Here is a 26,713-nt window from a genome sequence, read left to right as displayed (position 1 = left end):
TGTGCACACTCAGCTGATTTGTGTCAGCTCTGTCTGGGGTTTCAGAGACTTTGTAAAGAATTCAGAGTGCAGCGAGTTTTTATGTTTCTGCAACAAAAAGAGCATTGTTCTCCTTGACAAAGAAACCTAAGCATGTACATATAAACCTACTAAACCCATGAACACTGTAAAAAGCCAGCATTTTCTCACTGCATGTGTGTGTGGTTGTTTTTTGATTTTTAACCTGTTAATGTAGATGATCAAACGTCAAAAACATTATATTATATAATATAATTTATATGGGTTGATTCTGGTGACCCCTTGAACAAAATAAGTTGTATTTCAAGGATGAATTGAAGACTGTGTTTCCAATGAACAGCATGACCCACTGTGATAACGGTGTGGTGTTTGCAAAAACTCACGCTTGTTGTGGAAGCAAAACAAGTACAGATCTTCCTTTTATTACTTTTGTCTTTGTCCAAGACAACTTTTTGCAACTTCGGTTAGCTCCCAGAAGGTGAGCATGTTGAGGAAATTTCAGGAATCTTGACACTTGATGAAGAAGACTCAGGAGACTCATATGGCTTACGTTGAAACAGCTTACAAAGCTCGATCGAGGAGGAATGACAGACAGTGTAATGCCCAGTGCAATGTGCTCAGTATTTATCATTTCTTAGATTGGGATTGCTATGTCTATCTATGAGCCAAAAGGTTCAGCTTAGCTTGGGATCTTAATGTGTGATACAGTGTTCAAGGAGACAGAAACGTGTGAATCGGATCCAACTCGAACTGGAAACACACTCTGTCTCTGTGTACTGATAACTTTAAGGCTGAATACAGGTATTATTTTGACACATATAGAGGCAGTTTACAGAATTAGCTAAGGAGAGGTATAGAGCAATATGAAAATTCCACCACAAGCGGACGTAGCATTACTTCTCACAGCCCCAGTGTCCTGGTGTGTGTTCCAGTGACCCACTAACTGTCTGAAATACACAAGTATGCTTGTAATAAATTTACCCTTTATTCCTCAAAGAGCATGGCATGGATATTAAGCCCTGTTCATAGACATTTGCTCTGTTTTTTTTTGTCTCTGTCTTAAACAATACTCCAATGGAAAACTTGCATCTGTCTGCTAATTCATCTCTAGCATCAACCATGCGTACAAAAAAATTAAAAAAAAGATTTCTTAAGAATCTAAATCTGGGAATAGATTCCTTTTTATTTTTTTGGCAGAAAATCCAACCAGAGCACAGGCAATTAAATGCACTGTCAAGAGGCAGCCTATCTTGTATCTGTTAACCTCATTTTTCTATGTAGGTCAGAAAAAGCACCAATATGAGAGTGAGGCTCTTTTTGAAATCAGCGAAGAACTCCTCGCAGTGCCTCAAAGGTATAAATAGAACAAACTGGCTCTATTATTTAGATTCAAACTTACGTTTCAGTTCCCCAGACCCTTTTTGGAAGAAATTAACCACAATGATATAACACCTGTGCAATAATTTTTATTTTATCCCCGGAACTTGGGATCTTATTGTGGAATCAGTTTGTTCTTCATGATGGATGTTACAAGTTTATTCCTTTAATCCATAGAGAAGAAAGTGATTAAATGTGTATTTAACAGACGCAACATATTTCCTTCCTCCTTTAATGAACATGCATACAGTGGTGTAACCATTAATGAGGATCTGAGATGTCTGCTCATCAACAGCACCTAACCTCTTGGTGCTCTGCAGTTCGTTTTCCAGTCAAAGGTGTGACTTTGTGAGTGGAGTCGATATATTCTTGACACTAGGAGCTAGCTAGCTTCACCTGTGAAAATTAGCAGAGTTGCCTTTTTCACATAATTTTTGCACCTTTTCTATCATTAGAATGTGCGCAAGGTCATCATATAGCAAGGTTGGCCTTGGATAAAATTGCTGTCTCCATTTTTCTGGTTTGCTGTATGAAAACGTGTGGTTAGTCCTGTAATCATCACTTTTTCTTTTGTAACCCTGTGATTTAAATAAGGAATCAATGGCTAACACTTACACCCTGAAACTGCTCAACTGCCTGTCTGTGGTTGGAAAAATGTTATTGTTATTGATGTGACCATGTTTGATATGACTTTTGGTTGGCGTAAGTGAAAGACTCAACTTTATCAAAATAAAACTGTTTCATTTTATAGTTACATTCTCTTGAACACTGGTTTTAGTATTTAATGAGCAATTTGGCGCTAACATTAAACAGAATGTTGCACAGAAGCAGTGGCGATTGCTCTAAGACTGTAAGGGAAGCTCAGCTTCCCCTAAAATGTCCCCCAAAAAAGTGGTGATATATACTGCTGTGTGTACATTTCATTGACAAAATATGCGCTAGAATTACTTTATCTCTTGTTCATAATCAGCTACCTATCACAGGTAACTGGCTCGACCTCCTTCTCATTCGTCCCCACAGCGTCTCAGCGCTTTAACACAGTTGGAAGCTGAGCGTATTCTGACTTCAGCTGGGGGAGTTGTTCCACTGTGGAAACTGGACGGTCATTGGATAAACACTGGGCTTTGTCCTGCCCATCGGACGCTCAGCGTCTCTGGGGGTCTATGAGGCAGTGGGCTGGCCTGGACGCAGGGCTTCTGCATGATGATTGGATGATCTGTCTGAGGCCAAATCCCTTTTTGATTGACAGTGAAATGAGCCAATCAGCGATCTTGAAGTCTAACCCTCCACCGGAGCATCTTTTGAGTTTTACAGTCAGTTGTTCTGGACCGGAGGCTTTGTCGATCCCCAGCGAGTTTAACATTCTCAAAAACGATGAGCGTCGTGTTTAAAGATCTTCTCTCTTTTCACCAATAAGCAGCTGCAGCTACAGCTGCAGAGCTTTTCCCCCTGTTACTCACACTTACAGCCTGTCGTAGTCTCACATAGCAGCTCCAGCAGCGAGCAAGCTGGCACAGAGGGTAGAATTTACGTTCAAATAAATAAACAGATTTATGATGTAGGCCGGAATAAAAATGAGCACCCTCCCTTCTTGACCGACCAGCAGCCGCCACAGCACAAAAGTTATAAAGAAAAAAAAAAATGAAATCCTATCAAGATAAGACTGGACTTAGACTTGATATGACCCCTTTTTTACCTGACTTACCACCTAAAAGAATCTGCCAGTGGGGTAAGAGAAATGTACTTGTCAAGATAAAGAAAATGTCTTAATACAAGCACTCTTACCCCACTGGCAGATTTATTTATTTGTTACAGGTAGTTTAGACCTCATTTTTGTCTTTGAATGACTTGAAATAAGACATTTTTCTGGACTGGTCAGGTGAATGTGGCCCATGATAAGTCTAAAAGACATTTTTGTTGAAAATAAGACAAAAAACACTTGATAAGATTTCCGTTTTTTGCAGTGAAGACCTCATAGGGACATAATCTGTAGGGAAGCTGCTCTGTGTGAGAGGTAAAAACATGCAGCTTTGCCAATTTTGAATGTATCACTATGCTATCAAATTATAAATGTATATATTGTCTGGAAGTGTTTTGCTTTGTATTAGTTGTAGGACTTTTACTCTCGGAGTATCCCATCTCTCAGTTGGAGATGGAAAACCATCTGGGGCTTTGGCAGGCCATTCAGCTGATGAATGAGTTCGGCTCAGGCTTTGGCTCAGCCTCTTTGTTCTTACTGAGGTTACAGCAGCACCTTTATGATGGGGGGCAGTGTCAGTACTCGTCTCTAGGAGTACATTAAATGCTATGAGACCATCAGGATTAAAATCCGTTTTGTGAAATGTCTCCCTCTATGATCTTGTCTTTGTTTGTCCTGCTGAGAAGGACACAGACCTGACAACAGACATCTGGCAGCCCCTGGAGCTTTGAAAGACTGGATGTTCCCTGCTCCATCCTTATAGAGACCTGCTCTAAACCTTATTAATTCAGGAAACGCTGACTGTGCACAAACACTGCCACACTTTCATGCAGTAATTCAGACAGACGTGTCCTAGCACAACCTCAGTCCTGCTGTTTGCCAATGTGCAGCTCAGTCTGAGAAGTGCCCTGCGGGGGGGCATCTTGACCGCACTTGATGGAGCAGCGATTGTTAGTCATTGACTTCCTTTCCTCAGACCTTTCCATGTCTACGGATTCAGGCCAGTGACCTTTTGGCCACCAGCCCACTTATTTCCCCTCCAAACAACCCCTCCTTCAGCAACACAGATAATTTGATCTCCATGGCACCGCCTGAGTCATGTTTTCTTTCTAACAGTCACTTCCCAGCCTTCTGCTCTATTTATCCTTATTTTTGGACTCAGGGGGAAAACTGGTGCAGGCAGGTTGCACTGACTCACTTTCTGTTTTGTTTTCATCATCTCTGTTTGAGAGTCTCTGCCTACTCTTTCTAAGCTGTTAGAAATTTAGAGTTGTACTCTTTGAATCTGTGTGACAAACAAAACAGACCTTCAAGATGACAAAGTTTATTTCTTCTCTTCAACTTACAATGTGCTGTTTCCAGTGGTTTAATTTCCCCACTATAATTGACTTCATGTTAAGTTCCTGCAAACAGTTCCTGTTGTAATGATTAGATTGTTTTTGGTACTACACCTTGAGAAATAGTGACTAGCTTACACACTACTTAATCAATCATCAAAAAAAAAGAAGTTAACTATTTCAACAGTGTTATCGGAAATGCGAAATATCACTTGTGTTATTAGTGGGTCCAGAATCCATAAAATGACAAAGATAAAGAGAAGTTTTCAGCATTAAAAAAAAGTGTGAAGTCATGCTAACAGACGATTTCATGTGATACAGCCGATAGGAGCTGGTTGCACTTTTCAGTGGAAGCATCAAGAAAAGGAAGGGGAAGCATTGGATGTGTAGACATAATCAGCTGATTGGGTCTGGTATGAGCAGCTGAAGTACTCTTGATCGAGCTTGACTTCTGTTTGAATCTGTTTTTCACTATTTTTTTAAAAATTTTATTTAGGTTTATTTAACCTTAACTACAGTTTCATTTACAGTTTCATTTAGTAGACGCTTTTGTCCAAAGCAACATATAACACAAACAAGAATTTAGACAGAAGGAAAAACCTAGTTAGTGCAACAAAGTGCTATGAATTATTTGGCTGTAGGTGCTGCCATTAGGTGCAGGATATGTTTTTTCTTCTTTTTTATGAATAATGTAGAATAATATAGCCAACAAACCACAATCAATTGCTGCAACAATATACTCCAACCTTTAACAACATTCAGCAATTAGTGCTGAAAATTCACTAAGAGCTGGGTCTGAAACCTTCTGACTCATCCTACCCCTGAGGACAAAGAGGAGAAGAGTCAGATTAAGTGTTTAAGTGTTCCCTGAACAGATTAGTTTTCACACATTTCTCAAAAGTAGAAAGTGACCCTGCGGATTGTATATAGTTAGGTAATTCATTTGAGCACAACAGGGGAGAAGAGTCTGGCTAGAGATTTAGAGCCACCCTGGGCTGGGAGCACCAGGCGTCTTTCACAAGCAGAGCCAACTACTTTCATGGACAAAAGTTTCAACAGCTTCAGCTCCTGTTGTGGAATCATTATCTCGAAAAAACATTTGATCATATCTCTCCTAATGCTTCTTCTAAATACCCAAAGATTCAACACGTCACTGACTTCCTTAAAAGGCAAAGCCAGCATCCACCAGTGAACTTTCTGTGCTGAACTTTAAATAGAAGACAAAACAGCATCCATGGTAATAGAATCTGCCTAATAGAGCTTTTCTTGTCAAACACATCCAGATTGAAATATTACCTCTTTTAAAAGATAATATTGTTTTGTCTTTTCAAGCTTCTCTTGTGCTGACAGAACACAAACGCCACCCACCCCAGCTATATCTCAGTGTTTGTTTTGGTTAATAGTGGGATATTCTGACAGGTTGGACAAGACAAAGGTTTGAGGAGCAGGAATGAGGCTTGTTGGTGTAAACAACTTATAACCCAAACACCTCATGATCAAGAAATATACATCCAAGAAATATACAAATATACCTTTTTACTGCTCACTTGTGTGGCAACACCTCACAGCAAAGCACTTTCTCATTACATCCGGGCATTAAGCCACAAATTAACTGTAAGGGAAACTGATTTTGAGTTTGGATATGGAGCCTCATAATAAGGGAGTGGAAAAAGCAATCCTCGAGTGACGGATAATTAGATGAAATCCTGGGTCTTCTCGGGGTCGACGTGACTTGGCATACATCATTATGGACCGTTCAGGGAAGCTGCTGACCATTAAGATAGTGTAAGATAAGACTGTTTTTCTAATTAGAGCAGAGGTGGCCCTTAGGTTGATTTAAAACTGCATCAGTGGCACCTGGAGTTTGAACTTGTCCTGAAAAGTGTATTAAAAAGGAACTTGTCCATTTTTATCCACAAGCACAACTTTACTACCACAAAAGAGTTATCTATCTCCAGTCCATCTCCACAACAAATATCTGTATCAACAAACTTTTATTTTTATCTTATACTTATTCCTTTTCATGATTTATTCCTTTTAAAAGGTAATTAATTGTCTTTTTTAAGCCATGAAACATTGAACAAAATTAGCCACTGTTACTGAATCCTAATCGATTGTTTCTTATTTCCTAAGAAAAAAGCCTTTTATTCTGTTATGCGGATTTTTCTCATCCAAAAAGTAGAGACACTGCTGCCCTGGCAGGTTTTAGCTTTCTCTAATTGCTAATTTTCTCCTTCAAATTGATGTGTTTTGGAGAGTAACTTGGCTGGTAGCTTGTCCCTTCATTTGTTGCACTCAGGTCACTTGTTGCCATGGTGAGCTTCACACTTCCCACAAATCACATCAGCATGGTTAACCAAAATTTTGCTTTTGAATCAGGTTAGAAAGAAAAAGGTTAGCTTAATATCTGCCGTTTCTGTTTACACTATTTTCAGACAATAACATTTTCTGTCACTGACATGAGCTTTAAATAATCATGACTAAATGGTTCAATCTGTGGTGTGGTAAGAGTTGAAAACACCAGCAGCTCCTCCACATGGACTGCCTTGGAGCTTTCCCAAAGAGATAATGATCCCATTTTTAAATTGTTGGCACTTCTCATTAAAGATTAGTTGCCAATTTTTTTCTGGATGAGGTCTTTTTCTGCTACACTTGGCTAGAAAATGAGGTGTTTGTGGTAGAAGTGGTGCTTTACTTTTGTAGTTATCAAGACTGTAATGAGAGGAGGTGATTCCACTTTTAAGTCACTGAATCCTTTAAATGGCTTTATTGCATTTTTGCTAATCGGGCTTCTGTCGACATTTACAGAGACTTTTTTGTTTTCAATATACTAAACTTTACCCAGAGACCTTTGCCCACATTGAGTGGATCAAATGCCATCACCTTTGCTGGCTGGCACCAGATTTACTAAGCTAACGGAAAACCACCTGACTAAGGTAACAGGGCTGGGATGATATGCTATTCTCGCGATTCAATTCCATTATGATTTTTGGGGTGCCGATTCTGTTTAAATTGCAGTTCTTCTATGATTCTGATTTTTCGGATTTTTTGTTTGTTTTTCTTTAACACCAGACCATGGCAAAAAGTAAAAGGATGATGATAATGTCTTCAGACTATATCAGGAGCCATATTTTTCCATAAAATTCAGATCACGCGAGTCAGAGAAGAATATTTCACCCCCTGCTGGAGAAAAGTGGTATTTTTTTCAATTCAGTTTATAAACAAAGAAATGTTAATTTTAATTTGAAAGAATTTTTTTTTTTACAAAGAATCATAATTTTGATATTGCCAGACAAAAAATAAACCTTTATTTAACCAGGAAAAAAAGACTCATTGGGATTAAAAATCTCTTTTTCAAGTGTGTCCTGGCCAAGACAGCAGCAGCAGCAGCCCTTACGAAAGAAAAATATATTGCAGCATATTGGAAAATATCATGTTATATATTAGGTAATATATTCCCATATATGAGAGTTAGTATTTATTTTTTCCAACATATTGCAATTTATGGAAAGCGGCAAATATTTGTATATTTTGCGATATATTGCAATATATGTCATGAATATATAATATATTGTATATGTGCCCTCAATATTTCATGTATATCATAATATATCAATAATATATTTCAATACATTTCAAAAAATATACTGGCACATATATTTTGCTTTTGTAAGGGACGTTACATTGAAACACCATCTAACAATTTTTTCTCCCACCCCTACTAGGTAAGGTGCTAGCTCTGCTAACTTAAGCCACTCTATGCAAAACAATCAACACAGTTCACCTGCAGACTTAGTGGTCCCTAAGCTATTTTGAATGAACTGTGTGACTTTAATGAGTGTTTTCTCGCCTTTAGTCTTGTCAGTTGGTTTTAATTTGAATTTACATGGCTTGATCAAAGTTCTTTTACTGTGATACTTCAGAGAAAAGATTGAAAGCCTTTCAAAGAGCCTGTCTGTGCATTAGAATAGTTTTGTGTATTGAATCAGGGGTTTTCATTTTTCCTCCTTTCCCTCTTTTTCACCTGTGGTATTGTGTCAGTAGTCCAAGGCATTTTGGTGCAATGCTTTTGGGGATGCAGACAGTATTCATAATGTGAGGCAGAGCATTAATGTGAAAAGATATTCATCCTAGCAGGATGCAGCTTCACCCTCTCAGTCCCTGGACTCTCTGTGTCTCTCCCTCCTGTCTATGGTGTTTGATGCAGAGTGAGATCACTGCAGCTCTTTTATGGAGGCGAATACCTTAGTCAGTCTGCAGTGGGACGTGAGACTTGTACTACTTGTGCTGTACACACAAACACACGCACAAACTTCCTTCCTGACATTCAGTCTAAACAACCAAGAATATTTTTTAGAAAATCTCACACTTAAAATAAAGTCTTCTCTACAAATCAGGGAAACTTGTACAGAGAAGATCAAATGAAACATGCTGGATGTCTGAGCTACTTATTTTGCTTTGATCCACATACATCTACCAAAAAATTGTTTACTCTGCAAGCTTTCAAAGATTAACATTAAAACTCAATCGTCAGTCCCTCCTCCATCTTCATATTTTATAATTCATATTTTCCACTTTCAAGCTGAGTAGATTTCTGTGATCAAAAAGAAAAATAATGAATTCTAACATGTTTTTCCTCCTTGAGTTGTACTTTGCTTCAAAGATGGCTGTATGTTAGCTTAGTGAATCACTTTAAACTTCTTTAACAGCAAAAAAGTCGGACATCAGAGCCCTGACTGTGTCTTGGCCTGTCTCACTGAAAACGACGGCTCAATAAACACTGGTAATTCTGGACAGCAGTGCTGGGTACAAGCCACAGACATTAAACGCTATTTGAATTATTGAAGTCCTGGCTTACTTGAATTACAAGCATTTGGCATTCGTTACCAGCTGTGTGCAAAGGGAAACATCCAGCAGATGGGGTGAAGCAGCATCTGAGAAGTCCATACTCTGGGCTTTGGTCTCATTCTGGCTCCATGTCAGTGGTGTCACCATAATTTTTTTGACAGGTAAAGAAGAAAACAAAAAATAAATCATCACCAACTGATCTTTGCTCCCTTAAATCATAGCTTGAAGTCTTTCTTTCTAAAGTATTTTGATATGCAGTAAGGCGGTTGTCATTGTGGAATGTGTTTTTATTCGGTAAGTTATGCCAAACAAATTCAACAGACAACAGAGTTCCTTGTTGTCATTCGCTTAGCATTGTTTAATGAATACTTTAAATTAGAGCTGAAATGATTCCTCGAATGATTCGAGGTACTCGATTATAAAAATTACTCGAGTAATTTTCTCCGCCTCGAGGAATTGTTTAATTTTAAAAAAGATTAAAGAGTGGTATTTCAAATAGAGCTGAGGCCATATTAAGAGAGTTTTCAGACCCCTCAAGCTACTTCTTATACAAAATAGCAACTAGCAACAAATCTAGCTTCTTTTCTGGAGTTTGGAGACTAATGGGTCATTCTACAAAACGGGTGCCACTTGGGTCCGCAACATTTGATGAGATGTACAAGGCACAAAAATGTGTCAAAGTGTGTTTACAGATTTTGGAGCTACCAAAGCAAGTGCTCTTATTGACATGCTGTATCAGAAAGTTTATTTCTTAAAGAGAAAAATTTTCATTTGAAAAATAAGTGCTCTTTAACTAAACAAAAATGTATTTTATCCGATTACTCGATTAATCGATGGGATTTTCAGTAGAATACTCGAATACTAAAATATTCGATAGCTGCAGCCCTGCTTTAAATGTGGTACGGTGAATATATCAGGTTGTTGTCCTTCCACACTGGTCTCATTTGGTATGATTAGGGATGGGTACCTTTCACATTTAAAATGTGGTACTGATGCCCAGTACCTGGCAATCAGTACCAGTACTCAACGGTACCAATTTTCGGTACTTTTGTGTTTGTGTGGTAAAAGATATCAATTTGTTTAAGAATATATATATATATTTTTTTTCAATTCAACATATTTATTCTTCAATACATAACCTTACAATGCTGTGTTCATGTCCAGCATGAAAAATAGCCTACTCTTCCACTCCCTCTCAGTCACAAGGATGCATTTAGGTACCTAAACATGGTACCTTTTGATCTTATGTGAATAGGTACCCGGTACTTTTGACAGAATTCGGTTGGTACCTATAAAAGTACATAATTCAGTACCCATCCCTAGGTATGATGCAAGATAGTAGGAAGAACAAATCGTAGAACATTGTATTGCAGTATCAGGATTTTTTGTTAAACCATTTAAATCTGTGATTTATTTTTGTCCAAAAATAGATTTTTTGTTTTTAAGTTGAGTCCTTCATTTTAGTCTCTGTTTAAAAGTTGAGTTGCTGAAAAATTGAGACGTCAGATCCCAGATCACATGTGATGTGCATTTTTTGGGGGGAAATATGGTTCTTGATATGGTCTACAGACATTATCATTCAACTTTCTCACATGGTCTGGTGTTTAAGAAACAAAGTGAAAAATGCAAAAAAACGCAAAAATCGCAATTCAAATGGATCAGCACCCCAAAAATTGTAAAAGAATTGCATGGGGAGAAAAGCATGTTGCCCCATCCTAGATGGTATGATTTTCTCTTACTCAACATTTTCCTAATTATTTTATGTTAAAAAAGTCAAATGTAAAGACCCTTTATCAGATATCTAGAACTTATTGTTCCCCACAAAGTAACAATATTCTTGTGGAGCTGGGGCATGTCCTGTGAAATACATAATTGCATATATTTTTTATTTGTATTATTTGCAGAAACCTGTGGGTCACTGCTTTTAGACAGCAACATTTTTGTTTTGTAGTTTGTTCATGTTGTTTTCACCATCAGCAGAGTCCCACCTGGAGCATTTTCAGCACCTAAAATGCCTGCTCCTCACTCTGAAAAGCTTTAATCCACCAGTTTGTGCATTTCTGCACAGTTTCATAGTTCTTATTGGTCTTGTACCCATTTTGTGTTAGTTTTTAAGACTTTTCAGACTGTATCTGTAACCTTTTTTCATCATCAGTATCATAAACACACCTAAGACACATTCAGTAACAAGTGGACAGTTTGCTTATGTTGAGTTTATTCATAGTTTTGTATGACATTACTGGATTTATTTGAGCTTTGTTTTGGGACTTCTTTGACAGAAAACAGTATAAAAAGTGTCAGAATTTGATAAGTTTGCAGGGACGAAGTAGCTTTGTATATTAGGATCTTGATTTGGTTAGTAGATGGTTTGGGACAAAGTGTGATGACAGTGTGACACTGAGTGTTCATGAAACCATGGTTACTTGCTCTCACCTCTCTATTGAAAGAGAAAGAGATAGTGCTGTTAACAAAACGAAGACAGAGTAAAAAAACGTTGGAAGCAGTAAACAGAAAGTTCATATGATGTCTTAGTGCATTCAACAGCATGTCTCACTGAGATTAATAACACAAGAATACAAACATCTCTTCACTTCTAACTCCCCTGGTTATTGGTGATAACCTTCCTGCTTCACTATGGCAGAAGAAACATGCACCAAAACTTATTTTTTCATGATGTACAAGCCCTTTTGTTAAGCCCGTGAACTGTCCTTTTCATCATACATCATCCCAAAGTTTACCCAAGGAGCCTCATGTCGACTAATTAGGATGAAAATCCCACATGGGCGAAACATCATTCCCTGATGGATTATTTTAGAAGCTAATGATATCCAGTAATGAAGAAAAGAATTAGTCAGAGTATCTTTGGATAAGATAAAAGACACATATAAAATCACTAATGGCGCAGGATTGGAGGACATTCGATTCTTCAGCTTCCTTACATTTGCTACTCCACACATATCTTGCATGCTTTGAAAGCTTCATTTGGTGTATGTGTTTTTCACTGTGTCATCTAGCTTTGTAAATTCATCAAGTTGTGTGGCGTGTAATTACCCAGACCTTGTGATAATTATTCCTGTGCTATGAAAGCACAATGTGGTCTCTGTACAAAACTTTTAATGGAGTGCTGAACCGGCCATTAAAGTGTCTCCAATTGAAATTGAGCAATTCATCACAGAGGATTATATTAATTAAATCCCTGCTTGATTGCAAATTGTAGATTTGAGAGTTCACTAACTTAGTTTTCAGGCTTTAGCTTCAAAAGATTAGATTTGAACCTGTTTTTATTAAAAAGAAAACTCAGAGGTTAATATATTTACTAAAAAGGCTGAAGTCTCCTGTTGTGATCACTCAGTTTTTTTCCCCTATATGTTGAGTTTTAAGAAAAAGGACAATGAGTTACATAACCACTTCATGTCTGCTTTGTGAGTGAATTGGCCCTGAGTTGTTTTCCAGCTGAAGTTGGCATGGAGATCAAGTGGGCACAGATGGCGTGGCACGTAATGCACTGAAACCGGAGCCGAATTAAAAAAAGAGGGAACACCGGAGGCAAGAAAGACAACTACATGCTCTCATTTCCCAGATTTATCATTCTGTTTCCTAATAAGAGCTGCTAATAACTGATGCTACCAGAAAGTGGGATACTCTTATTTTCACATCTACGGGTGATCAGTCACAGAGGAAACATGTTTCACACCAAGGTATCAGTCTGCTGTCATCTTCCAGCAGCTGGGAATCACTTGAAAAGTTATTGAGCAAGAGGCACAGGTAAAACAGTGAAGCTTTGATGTCGGATGCAATCAGTTTAAAGGAGAGATCCTCTCAGAACATGAAGTGCCTTTCAGACACAATGCTTGTTTTTTCAGCAGAGATTGTACAAATAGCAGATGCGCTTTCTAACAAGACGGTCACAAATGCAAATGATTCATGCTTAGAGAGCCACTCCTCCAGCTGGGTTGTCGACCTATTGTACATTTTGTTCATGCCAAAAGATCTATTGTCAGGGCAGTGAGAGGTCCTGTGTGTTCTTTCTGGGCCACGAGAGACTTCTTTATCTCAGCAGGAGTAAAAAAATCTCTCCCATCCAAGTCAAAAAAACCCTGTGGCCCCTTTTATTTCATCTTGGTTTGATGTGTGTCTGATATTTCAGTCATTAAGCTCTCTCTGTGTGGACACAATAACCCGCCGGCAAATGTAATAGCTTGTAGGGTTTTGTTGAAAGGTGCTGTGAATCGAGGACGCAGGGGTGGAAAAAGCAGGAGAATAAACAGCAGATTGGATGGTGCCATTTCTGAACCGATTCACCCCAATAACTCCTGGAACATTGCTTTGTTGTGATGAAAGTATTGAAGGCTGAGAGTTACAGTCATTACAGAATCTGTGTGTTATATTGACTCGGTGAATTTGGGCGGGCGTATGGAGAGACTGGGACAAATTTCACCTGGTGAACAATGTTTTATTCTATTCTATTCTATTCTATTCTATTCTATTCTATTCTATTCTATTCTATTCTATTCTGTTCTATTTTGTTCTATTCTATTCTATTCTATTCTATTTAAAATACATAAAGCACACATCTTTGTATTAACACTCTGTAGTGCTCCCTTCGTTCTCTGATGCCCTTTGCATCAGAGACAGAAACTATCAATTATTTACAGGTTCTCTGTCACCTTTAGACTTCCTTCGTCACCAGCTGTCGGGGTCTCAGTGGGAAACTGTTGCCAAGCTTAGACTCATCTTTCTGAAACTGCCTTGTTAATCAAGAGGGAAATACAGACAGAGAGTTAAACTGGAGAACAAAAAGTCTTAATGAAGAAAAAATATCCACATGGAGTGTGACTTTGCCAAATGCCCGTGTAGAATTTTCAACTTGTGTCTGTATAATGTACAAATTCCTAAATGTATCCGTGAACTGCTTCAGGAAATAGCTTGAGATCTTCATGAGACTTGCTGCAATAATAAGGTCATTGTATAAGGATGTCCTATCGTCATGCTGAAGTGCAAAAACCTGCACTTCTCTTTGTGTCCACTTGAAGTTTTCCCAAAAGCCAACTACACTCTTATGGAGCCCAAATCAGAATGCTCATTTTGGAAACAGAATCTAAAACCTTTAAAGCCTGGTACTAAAAAGTGTTAAGTCCTTAAACCTTGTATCTTCATTTGGAAAATTACTATGGGGCTGACTTTTCTGTGACTCATCTGCTTTGATTTATCTGAGGTACTTTAAAGTTGAGTATCATCACTTACAGCTTGGGGGGATGTTAAATTTACAGGTGTGTGTTTTAGCTGTTTGTAGGATACTTCACACAGCTCCTGTTTACTGATTTTATTTTATCTAAATGTAAGTTGGAGTCAGAACAGTGATCACAATCTTTGTTTTTCATACTAACGTGTCTTCAGACATCACTGAGACTTGATCCATTTTACTTCACTGTAGCATTTGGCATTGAGTACCAAACTATGTTTCTTTGTTTCTCTTCTTTTTCCACGCCCACGTTGTTTCAGCCAAACTGTGGATTTAAAAAGGGAACCTCTGTTCACGAGCCAACTTATCTAACTTTAGAGCTCACTTCAGATTAGGGACTTGTTTGCACCAACTTGTTGCCGTCCAGATTCTGTAGCTTGATTCCTTTACTTGGACGACCAGGGTGCTCCCGTGACTCAGATTATGTAATGAGATTTCATTCTGCTACTCCGACATGCAGAATCGTAAAACTCTGCTAGTGTTGTCAAACATTTTTGGATTCTATAGCCAGTTTATCTCAGCCATAAAATCTGAAGGGACAGCAGGGTCCGAACAGGAAAATGATGCTCAGAGAGATCTACGACCGGGACAAATTATTTTGGATAATAACTTTGACTGTTAGTAATGAAAGAGATTTATAAAAAAAAAAAGGTTAAAAGAATTCTGCCAGCACCATTTTGTTGTTGATTTACAGACTTGAATTTCTTTACCTCAGTTAAACAATTTTAACAGATTTAGGGAAGATACAGAATTAAACAAAATTAAAAAGCAAAAATCGGCTTGTACTCTGACATTGAGACACATTGAAACTGCTTATGAATATAACAATTCTTAAAAACTGGAAGAAGTACAAAAAATTTCTGGTGGTTTAAGATGTCTTTAGGTTATTTTTTATGTATTTGATCTTTTTTTAAAGCTGTTTTTTTTTTGTCTGTTACATCAAAATTCTATGAAAAATTGGCAATTTTGTGGTGTTCTATATTATTTTTAACCTACTGCTTTGTATATCACAACTGTATTTTATCTCTTCTTTCTATGCTCTTTTGATTATTTTTAACACTTGGTTTCATGGTTTACACTAAAATTACTATTATTCCAGTGTGTTATAGATAGGGATGGGTACCGAATTAGGTACTTTTATAAGGTACCAACCGAATTCTGTCAAAAGTACCGGGTACTGATTCATGTAAAGTCAAAAGGTACCATGTTTAGGTACCTCAATGCATCCTTGTCACTGTTGGGGATGGGTACCTTTCACATTTGAAATGATATGGTACAGATGCCTGGTACCTGGCAGTTGGTATCGGTACTACTTTTGAATGTTTATGTGGTAAAAAATGTCAATTTGTTCAGTAATAAACATATTTATTCTTTAATGTATAACCTTGCAATGCTGTGTTCATGTCTAGCATGGAAAATCAACTACTCTTCCAGTCCCTCACAGTGACGAGGATGTGTTTAGGTACCCAAACATTGTACCTTTTGATTTTACATGAATCGGTACTTGATACTATTGACAGAATTTGGTCAGTACCTATAAAAGTACCTAATTTGGTACCCATTACTTTTGACTGTGAGGGAGTGGAAGAGTAGGGGACTTTCCATGCTGGACATGAACACAGCATTGCAAGGTTATATTGAAGAATAGATGTGTTAAATTGAAAAGAAAAGTTTTATATCAAAGAAATTTATCTTATTACCACATAAACACATTTAAGTATAGAAAATTGGTACCGTTGAGTACCAGTACTGATTGCCAGTTACTGGGCATTGGTAATGTTTCAAATGTGAAAGGTACCCATCCCTAGTATTCGATTACAGAGATACAGTCCATTAAGCTACATACAGCTTTTCACACATCCATGGTAAATTCATGACAGGAGCATCCCCTCTCAGCCCAAAATGCAAAAACCAATACTTGAACCAAAATACTGGGAGTGTAAAAAATGAAATTATTTCAGAGAGCAGAATTGGTAGATTGGGCCACAACTGTCAGTGAGTCTGCTGCTATGCCTGCTAGGATATTGTGTTGGAGGGAATCCTGAATATGGGATGAAACTCTGAATCTTATGAATATTAATGGAAATGACTTGGAGCAATGGGGTTTAGTATATCTGTACAATGCCAGCTTATTTAATGCTGGATGTGATCCCTGGACTTACTGCGCAACTACCCTGTGGAAATGGAATGAGCTTTAGTTTAGAAGAATGTTCAGGAATAAAGTTTCAATGACAAATCTGTTCTTCATTTTGTTCACAATTCAGTTCATCTTTTGGTCTGTGGTACAGACAGACGTACAGACAGACGTACAGACAGACGTACTGACGTAAAGATGCTCTCTATAGTTCTGGGTCAGTCAGAAACCGTTTGTTAAGCTCTCTGTTCTCATGCACTGAGCATTTCTTTTGTGTTTTTCTGTCACAGGTTTCGAGAGAGGGAAGGAGGACCTGTTGCCTCTGCCTTTGAAAGAGGACACACATTCTATATCCAAGAGCAAGGTAAGACTGAGCCTCTCTGCTGTGGCGATGCTCTCTGTTTCTGAGGACTGAGAGGCTTCTTTTAACGTGCATGTTGTAATGAGACCAGAGAATATGGGAATTACTGCTCTTCTTCCATCGTCTCTCCTGGTCTCCCTTCAGGCGCCATATAGCCTACATGTAGATGACTCACACAGCACACACTGCATCAAACATTTATCGACTGAAATTCAGAAATTCTCGCAGCCTTTCAAATGAGCTCTGTGTGGAGGAGGCCCGTCTACTTGATCTGTCAGCATCCTCATCAGTTGTTTTTGTCAGCGCTGAGAGAGTCACAGACGGCGCAGTCTCATCCTGGTAATTCTGTCACAATCTGAAGACACATGACAAGATAATCATTTCAGATATCCAGAAGCTGCCGATCAGCAAGTCTCTGTGAAACCAAACGGGACTTTGATGATAAGAATCGAGACTGCTATCCACCTCCACAGGAACTAATTCAGTCAGGCGGAGTAAAAATTACTGCAATGTTTTCATTCTTTGTAAGCTGTTCTCCATAAGCTGCTCAGAAAAACTCTACTCCTCCTCAGGCCCTTGCTTTGGATGATGAATGCTAATTATTTTTGAAGTGTTTTGAGTTGATGATGAAAAAATGCTATATCCATGGCCTCTGCTGGGTTCATCCTATTGTATCATCCAGACTCACACATAATGTTAAATTGTTTACCAGGCAAGCTTCCTATTGTTTGTTTCACTGACGCTTCAATAGCACAGCTTTAAAACTAGAAAAGCACTCAGAAAGTGCAGACCTTCTCCAAGAATATTGTGATTTTCACGCAGCAGTCCTACTTTAATGTTATACTCCCTTTCAGCAGACTGTTTGATACAATTTGGTGTTAGTTGCAGGTTACCTGACAGTGTTGAAAATTATAATGACCCAGTACATATTTGATCTGGATCGTACTTTGACATCTGTCAGAAATTATGGTGACCTTGTCTTCTATTGTTTAGCAAAGCAATCCAATAATTTATCAAGGAGTTATATACACATATGGTGAAAACAGCCGTATCTCACAATGACAAAGAATTCTTTAAAGAAGTCCTGGATCCAGACGGTGATCCAGATCACCTCCAAAATTTTAACACATCTTCCTTATCTTATTTTAAACATTCCCTGAAAATTTCATCCAGATCTGTTTGTTATTTTTTGAGTTATGTTGTTCACAAACAAACAAAAAAAAAACATACAAATTCCCAAAAACATAACCTCCTTGGCGTAGGTAAGAAGTACATGACATGTTTGAAGCCCACTAAACCCTGACATAAAAACATTCAACATGTAAAGTTTGTGATAGCTTTTATAAAGCCTCTTGATTTGTTTCTCAATCTAACAAAAAATAGGGGATTATTTATCCATTTATTTATTAGAAAGTTGTGAATGAGTGTTTCTGAACAGAAAGGAACTTGACTTCAGAAGTTTTTAGTTTTGGTCCCTGATGTTAGCCTCTGATGTTTGTGTAACCCTGCCTGTGGGAGTTTAAAGCCTTAAGAGCTCCTGCTTTAAGATCACCACACATCGCCGTCTGTCTCTCCACTTTAAATCACTCCAATTGGCTTGTGAGCAGAGCTGGCAGAGACACACCTGCACTGACATATATAGGCTTCATATCGGCTAACTGAGCTAAGTTAGGTCGACTCCACAACCAGATAACCTGACAGGGAGAGAAAAGAAAACAATCACTTGGGGATTTTTTTTTCTCTGACAACACAACTGAATGGTTTTGAAACCTCGAACAACATGTTATTATGTAATCAATGTCAGTTTTATCATTGTCCAAGATGGTTTGACTGTTAAATGGGTGAGCAGCAATACAACAGGATAATTATTTATTTTTAATAAGACTGCACAAATCTTAAAAAGAAAGTGTTGTTTACAATCATCAAGCTTGTTTTGGTGTTTTTTCCCCTATCCTTCTATTAATTTATATTTTTTAGTTGGTCTCTTTTGCTCTCTTCATCTTCTAATTCAGCCTCTCCTCCTCCTGTTTGTTCACAGTCTGAAACAAAGTTGTATAATGGCTCTGACAAGGATGTGTCGGCGTCCGGAGGAAAGCTCACCAAAAAGGAGTCCCTCAAGGTAAAAGAGCTTAAATCAGCTTAAGTCTAGCTTATCCGGAGACTAATTCTCAACATAGGCACGAATCTTACTCCTTTATGCAGCGTTGTAAGGAGCCTCATTTTGAACTCTTGTTGTTGTTTACCTGTACGTCACTTGATCTGTTGGTATAATAAAATATTGTGAAGCTACAAGGATGAGAGTATCAAAGTTACAACAAAACTAGGAGACAAAATCAGCAGAGAACAGAGAAGGTATCAGGTTTTGTTTTAACAGCGACACATTAAAGTGTGATGTCGGTGTGATTGTTTTCTGCTTAATGTAATTCAGTGAAAAGCAAGTGTGTAGCTTCAGAATCCACAGTGCTAACTCTGTGTCTGTCTGTCTTTTAGGTGCAGAAGAAAAACTACAGGGAAGAGAAGAAGAGGGCCACCAAAGAGCTGCTCAGCACCATCACCGACCCCTCCGTCATCGTCATGGCCGACTGGCTAAAGGTGGGACTTTCTTTTGACCCAAAATACAACACAGCATGCTGACGTTGGTACCATGAAAAGTTAATGTAACAGAGGCAGGAGGTGGTACACGGTGTCAGAAACATTGGACTTGATGACAAAAACCTGTTGGAACCCAGAGCAGCCTCAGAGCATCACTATGGTTGTCTCTGTCCTTACCTTTAACCCCTGGTTCAGATCAGTGCTAATTTTGACAGCATATTCTGATTTCTTCTTAGTCTTTTGAATCACACAATATTACGTTTTAATCATATATTAATCATCTGAAACCTTTTAGTGTTAGTCTAGTTTTATTCGACTTAATACCACAAGTGTTCAAGTCTAAGTCTTCTTTTAGTCAACCAAACAAAAGAGTTTTGACAGATACATATTATATTACTATTTTTGGATAATTTAGCCTTATGATATCACAAAACAGAAACTTGGACGGTGGTTTGAATCAGCGCTATATTTTCTCTTACATCTTGCCTTACCCATTTCATCCTCTCCATCCGGAGCTTCTTTTTCATCCTACTGCTCGTCTTGATGAAAAAGTTGCTAAGTAGCTCTTCTAATGTGGCGTTGGTGTCTAATGTTAGTTCCATTAGCCATGTCTGTGAATAGCATGATGCTACTCTGCCCTCTGGTATTCCCTCTGTTGCTGGGTTAGCGCAGCTAGCTCGTCCATCTTATTGGAGATAGATCTTACGTTCCCAATAACGATGGATGGAAGGACAGGTCCATGTCGTCACTTCTTAGCTCACACCTGAGAACCAGCATGTCATCCTCTCCTCCTCCTCACCTTGTGAGAAGACATCAGGCCTTGCACCAATTAGCATTGACATGCTACAGGCTGCTAACAGCTGAGTTCACACGTAAACAATGTGGCCATGGTTACATGTAGGATCTCCAGACAAACACAGGAGAAAAAGTAGTAAAAATATCACTGAAACCACAAAAAGTTTGATGTCCATGACCAACAAATTAGCCATACAAAGTAATGATCCACTCCAAATACACATATTCTTGTGTTTGTACCATAGACTGTGCTACACGTGCGAATGCTCAGACGTGTTGTCAAGGTAACAAGCAGCTGTTTATGTGGAAAAAAAACAAAGCCGGTGCAGGCAGCCCAGGGACAGTGTTATCAGCTTCTGTGATACATTTTAACCTGGTGCCAATCCAGGCCTTCGACCTTCTCAAACATTTTCATCTCGTCATTTTTTTTTTTTTTTGACGAAAATGTTAGCCATATTTCGTCACGGTCTTCATCATCATGCCTGACCTTCTGTTTAGACTTTATTTATTTTTCAGCCATGAAAAAGTCGGTTGACGATTATTTTCTGTCATAGTCTTTGTTGATGAGAATAACACTGGTTCAGATACAATATGCAAAATAAAAGAAATATTATAGTTATAGTAATAATTCTTGCATAATTATCAAAACCCAGTGCTCTTGTGAGGATTTTTTTAACTGGTTATGAAACAGCAGAGCAGTATTATTACCAATGCCTCTTTATGGAGAGGTATTGAGAAGACAGCTGACTGTTTTTATACAGTTAGTTAGAATTTTTATAACCATCAGGGTCAGTTTCAAAAGAGGCGGTTACCCACACGCTCCCGACTTAGCTCATATTGATTTTGCCAAAGATAAATGTGATTATTTTGGCTGTTAAAAGAAAGCAGGGCGCAACTTTGTTACAAGTTTTCAGACAGGATCAGAGAAGAGAGAAAATCTGCTGCCTCACTCTTTCATATTATTCTAATATTAATACCACTACAACTGATCACCTAAAAAGGTAGAGTTAATTGATAAGACATATGAAATTAACACATCTTGCATGAAAATCTGCATAAGCTGTTTTCTAGCACGTCTTGAGGTTTTTTTTGTCAACTTGTAAGGAAAAGAGGTGTTTAATTTCTCTGTGTATGTAAAATGAACTCACTTCTCAAAGTTTTTTTTCACTCACATTACAATATCAGTCCAATGAGCTTTGTTTTACTTGTTGATTTTGCTTGTGCAGCAAAAACAAACCTTAAAACATCTTTCACCTATTATCTGTCTCAGATTCGTGGCACTCTGAAGAGCTGGACCAAACTGTGGTGTGTGCTGAAGCCAGGCGTCCTTCTCATCTACAAAACCCACAAAAACGGTCAGTGGGTGGGAACAGTGCTGCTCAATGCCTGTGAGCTCATCGAGAGGCCCTCAAAGAAGGACGGCTTCTGCTTCAAGCTGTTTCACCCGCTGGAACAGTCCATCTGGGCTGTGAAGGTCAGGAGCACATAGACTTGTTTGGGGACAAAGACAGTCTGGTACAGAAGTGGACACAAATTCAAAGGAGTTACATAAATTTCACACAACTCTACATTTGATGGGACTTAACTTTCGGCACAGCTCTACATTCAAGGAGAAGTAAAACTATACAAGTAGTGTGGTTAATCCAACTCTGGCTCGTTAGAAACTGAAAAGTCATTAAAACTTCAAACTTTGGAGAAGTTAAATTGCAGAGGCAGTCATTAAACAGAGTGAAATGTACTTGTGTGAATAAATGAAAAGCTACTCAAATAGAATAGTCAATTAAAAAAAAAGGACAAGAGTTGAGTGTAATTTGGTCTGCTTATGAAGCGCTCTGTCTGAAGTTTTTCTAGCACAGTCACAGGTCAAGCTAAAGAGAATTTTCCTTCATGAAAATGGTTACTTAATGAAATCTCTATGCAGCCTCCTCTTCCTCTCTTTGCTGCTGGATCAGATTCCACATCTTTGTATTAAAACTAATTAAAGTTTGTTCTCATATCCGATGCTATTTTTGCATCAGCGCCTATGATAAAGATCATGTTGTCAGAAGCATTTCCTGTGCTATAAAAAGAAAGGAGATAAATATTAAGCCACCTTCATCCAGATGGAAATTTTTTTTGACGGTTTTGTTGACACAAGTCTGGACACTTTCTTCTGGATGTGCTTTGAAGAAGGTCAGAGAAATATGCAGTTTGCTGTCCGAGTTAATCTTAAATCACAGACTCAATGCAAGAAACACAGGAAAAACTTTGTGTCTCTCCCAAGCAGCCTCAAAAGGAATGATTTGACTTTTTAGACACTTTTTTTTTACTTTCTTTTCTCTTTTCATGTCTTTCTTGTTTGAACTCCATGGAAAACTTCACCATTAGCTTCCTGTTAGAGTATTTTAGCATAAGGACAAAGAGATAAAATACAGTCTGGCACCATCCCAAATCAACCCAACAACACCTTTAAACCTCACTATATGTGGAATACTGTTGCTGAAAAAAGTGCTGTTACATATTTACTCAAAAGTTTGTTGTCTTGCAGGGGTTATGTAAATCTATCAAACAACTTTATTAATCCTTTTAGGGGTAATTGGATTGGAGCAGCTTATACATGGGTGCTGGGTTGTTTCTTTTGGCACAGTCCCATTCTTGATGAAGTAGTCTCACACTGAACTCCCTGTAAGACTGTATATTCTGTTTAAGCTATGGTCTACGATCTGAAACCCAGTTTGGCTGATGAGACACATTTGAAAAACGCAGCCCACCCTCCACCTCACTCCCCCCTCCCATCCGTGTTCCAAGATCCCGCCCCCCAGCTTGTATCTCCCTTCCTCACTGATACAAGTGGCTGTATTAGCAACTGGCGCAATCAAAACCATGAATTAGCGGGCGAAGCAGGTCTGGCATTGCCACTGCCAGCTGAGGCTTTACCTTTTTCAGCGTGTCTTCACCAGCTCAGTTTGCAATGCTAAAGATGTGTGGCTGACTTATGCTAAAATCTATTGACAGAGCCTACCTGTATCAACCAGCAGCGTTCAGTCATTAACCAGTATAGGCACAGACTAACTAGTTATTCAGCTGACATCTCCCTCTGTAGTAAACAAAGTAATCACCTGTTCAACAGAAATTCAGCTGTCTCAGTGTCAGTCTTCAGTCCCAAATCCCTCTGCAGCTTTTTCCACCGGTATTACATTTCTCCAATATTCAGTCTTCGTGCACCTGTATTGCCCATAATTCTTCCTTGCTTCAGCCATTTCCTTGAAACTTTTTCGTTTTCTTCCCTTCCCCGTGGAGGGTAACAGTAACAGCTTCTTGGTTTTGGTCTTCTCCGGCTCCATGACGCTTTAGTAGCTGAGCAGCTAGCTGACGTGAGAGGGGTAGTGGGGAAGGACAAGGCGGGAGGGTGAGCGGATAGGTGACGGCGGTTTGGATTGCTCAACTAATATGCCCTTTTGCAGCTGATGTACTGAATGGATTTTTTTGTTCTTTTTGCTTTTTATATTGCGTAGATTGGACCATAACGGCCTCATAATTAATAATCACCAAGCTTCCAAATCGTAGACCACAGCTTTAAGACTGCATGTTACTGTGAAGGAAGTTCTGGTGTTTGCACTGTAAGACAACACTAACAAGGATACCATTTTGTCTGTGATTAGCTTATTTTTGCATTCAATATCGTTTCCCACTAATTTATCTTTACTTTTAAAGAGTAACAATGCCGTCATTTAAACCCATTGTTTACGATAGTCTGATGAGTGTATCAAAGTTAGAAATATGATATACTGCCAAAGGCTTGATACTGAGACGCATGAATTTGAATGCAGCCTCTTTTGTTTCCAGAGATTAACAAAACAAAACAAACAGCAGCGGATAGTCAGGGGGAATGAGTCCTCTTCTCCCCAGCAGTCACAACAAAAAGGCAAACATATTTGGATGTTAACTGTATAATTAAGAGCTCATCTTTGTTTAATTTCGGCCATTTTCATATTTGGCAGCACATGTTTCCATTTGTTCCTGTGCTGTCTCCTCTCTTCAGTCATCTAGCCCATCTGCATTTGAGTATTCATCACTGACCTCGCTTTGCCAATGTTTTGTTTTTGTTTGGGTGACGCAGGGCCTGAATAAAAATTAGCATTCTATATTTTAGATAACAGCGTTCCTGCTTTTCCCCATTGTCCTCTTCACTGTTGGATAAACACTTCATTCAATCAGTTTCTGTTCCCTTTGCCCTCACTTCTGGCTCATTTACATAAGGACATACTCAGGAGTCCAGATTCTCTCGATTTGCTCTCATAAATGATTCAAAATACAGAAAAGGCGAGACAAACTCTCAGGCTGTAATAAGGAAACTATCATCAGAAAAACAATAAAACAACCTCCAGTGGAAGAAGTCGAGATCATTATCTCGGATGGATATTTTGAGACTTGAAACAACACCTGTCTGAAACTATAAATCTGATTCATAAAAACTATCCTTTTCTCATTTTTGTTTTTCAGGGTCCTAAAGGAGAAGCAGTTGGCTCCATCACTCAGCCGTTACCCAGCAGCCACCTCATCTTCCGAGCTGCCTCTGAGTCTGATGGTAGGAGACAGGCTGTCAGTCAAACTGAAGCTGTTTATCTGAGACTTGACATTTCCAATTTGATTTGGGCAACTCTGATAAATTCATAAAAGGCATCACACTGGGGTCAGCTTCTTGAAGCACTATCCATGTTTGTCGAAAAGAAAACTATTTTATTGGCCGTAATTGATGGGTTGGCATGAACTTCATTAGGTTTGAAACATTATCTGAGAAAAAAGGAACTTCAGATCAGATTTAGTCCAGAAACTGTACACAAGAGCAATGTCATAATACTTTGACTTAAATCTGATTGCATTTTTGTAAGTTTTTTTTTTCTAAATATATATATATATTTTTTTTTTTTTTTTTTGGGGGGGGGGGGGGGGGGGGGGGGGCATTTTTATTAATATATAATGAAACATTACTCATATAAAGTCATTTTCCAGTCTTTTATACATACGTAGAATTTTGTGCATCTTCTTTTGTTGATTTTCAAATATAAAGTGTTGTACGTATTCATTGTTGCTGTCCACATTTTACATGTGGGTAAATCTCCATACAACATTTAGATCTGTTACATCACTCATAAAACTGAATAACTTTCTTAAGATTTCTAAGATTATTTTGATCCACTCGTCACTTGTAGGTGGTAGAGGATTGAGCCATTTCCTTCACTCCTCTCTTCTATGGAAACATTATTACCTAGATTAAGACCTTCAAAATTCATCTGGAGTAAAATAAAATCTGGAGTAAAAGTCACAACAGCTGAGGAGTTTGAAAGTGATCTTTAAAAAGTCTCCCTTCTAGATATATGCCTGATCGAAATCCACACTTTAAAATGAAATTGTCAGCACCAATATTGTTGGTAACAGGTTATTTTAAATTGCTACTTCTTAGCTTCCAGTTCGGGTCGACCAGGACTGGATTTATTTACGGCACGTCTAGCTCTCTATGACAACCGCTGGCTGACTAAGTTTGGTAGAGAGAAGAGATAAAACAGAAATCTGTGTTTTTCTCTGCTAAAAACAATACTATGACTGACTTTGTAGTGATGGTAGGCACAGGAGCCAAACTGCCAGACAGAAAAAGGACAGAAGCGCACTGGGGTTAAACTATTGTGATAATGTTCATTTCAACCCACAGTCAGCAGTTATTCTGCAGTGGTCTGTTCAAACTTGAGAGTCTATCAATAAAATGAAGAGCGAGGTTACGTTAGCTCTGCTTGGTAGATGGCTGGCAGGACATAGCTAACCAGGGTTTACCAATGTTACATATTACGGACATGTCTTAGAGCACCGGGCTGCCAGCTGTGCTGAACATAAACGGCTACCAAACTACCTACAAACTGACAGTGTTTGCTTACTGTCACGTTAGCCTACAGATACGTCGGAGCACCGAGCTGACGATGTTGCTAACGTTTAGCAACGTTTGCTATCATGTTTCAAACCGCAGCGTTACGAAACTGATTAGTCCCTTACCTCAGCGCGTTGTATCCAGTAAAAAGTTGTCTTTAACAAAGAAAATTTGTTTAGATCCGACTTCCATTTAATTCCAAAATAAACACACGCCTAGCTTAAAGTAATTTATGACAGTGTGCGGAGACTCTGGGCCACAAGCTGGCGAGGCATTCCAATTAAAACAGATCCTCCTCATAGCATAATTGCGAGGTATGTACACACACCCACTCATGCCTGCCCCTCCGCTGGTCGAATGCTGTCTGAACAGCAGGTGAATGAGCCATGGAGCAGAATCTTCTGCAGTGAG

At 38.6% G+C, this 26,713-nt stretch overlaps 1 protein-coding gene across 8 annotated transcripts in view; it reads left to right on the top strand.

Moving 5' to 3' along the window:
* osbpl8 (oxysterol binding protein-like 8) overlaps positions 1-26,713 on the top strand; it is a 119,817-nt gene that overhangs the window by 75,876 nt on the left and 17,228 nt on the right. For all 8 annotated transcript variants that reach the window (XM_074697875.1, XM_074697873.1, XM_074697870.1 and 5 more), the window contains 5 exons: positions 16,946-17,019; positions 19,055-19,135; positions 19,507-19,608; positions 21,674-21,877; positions 24,886-24,970. In XM_074697875.1, coding sequence (XP_074553976.1) covers positions 16,946-17,019; positions 19,055-19,135; positions 19,507-19,608; positions 21,674-21,877; positions 24,886-24,970 — 546 coding nt within the window. The remainder of the gene's footprint in view (positions 1-16,945; positions 17,020-19,054; positions 19,136-19,506; positions 19,609-21,673; positions 21,878-24,885; positions 24,971-26,713) is intronic.

The sequence above is a fragment of the Halichoeres trimaculatus genome, unplaced genomic scaffold (genome assembly GCF_033239565.1).
Source record: "Halichoeres trimaculatus isolate MK-OKI-2021-1 unplaced genomic scaffold, fHalTri1.1 fHalTri1_scaffold_21, whole genome shotgun sequence".
Lineage (NCBI taxonomy): Eukaryota > Metazoa > Chordata > Actinopteri > Labriformes > Labridae > Halichoeres > Halichoeres trimaculatus.
This window is presented reverse-complemented; position numbering and strand designations above follow the sequence as displayed.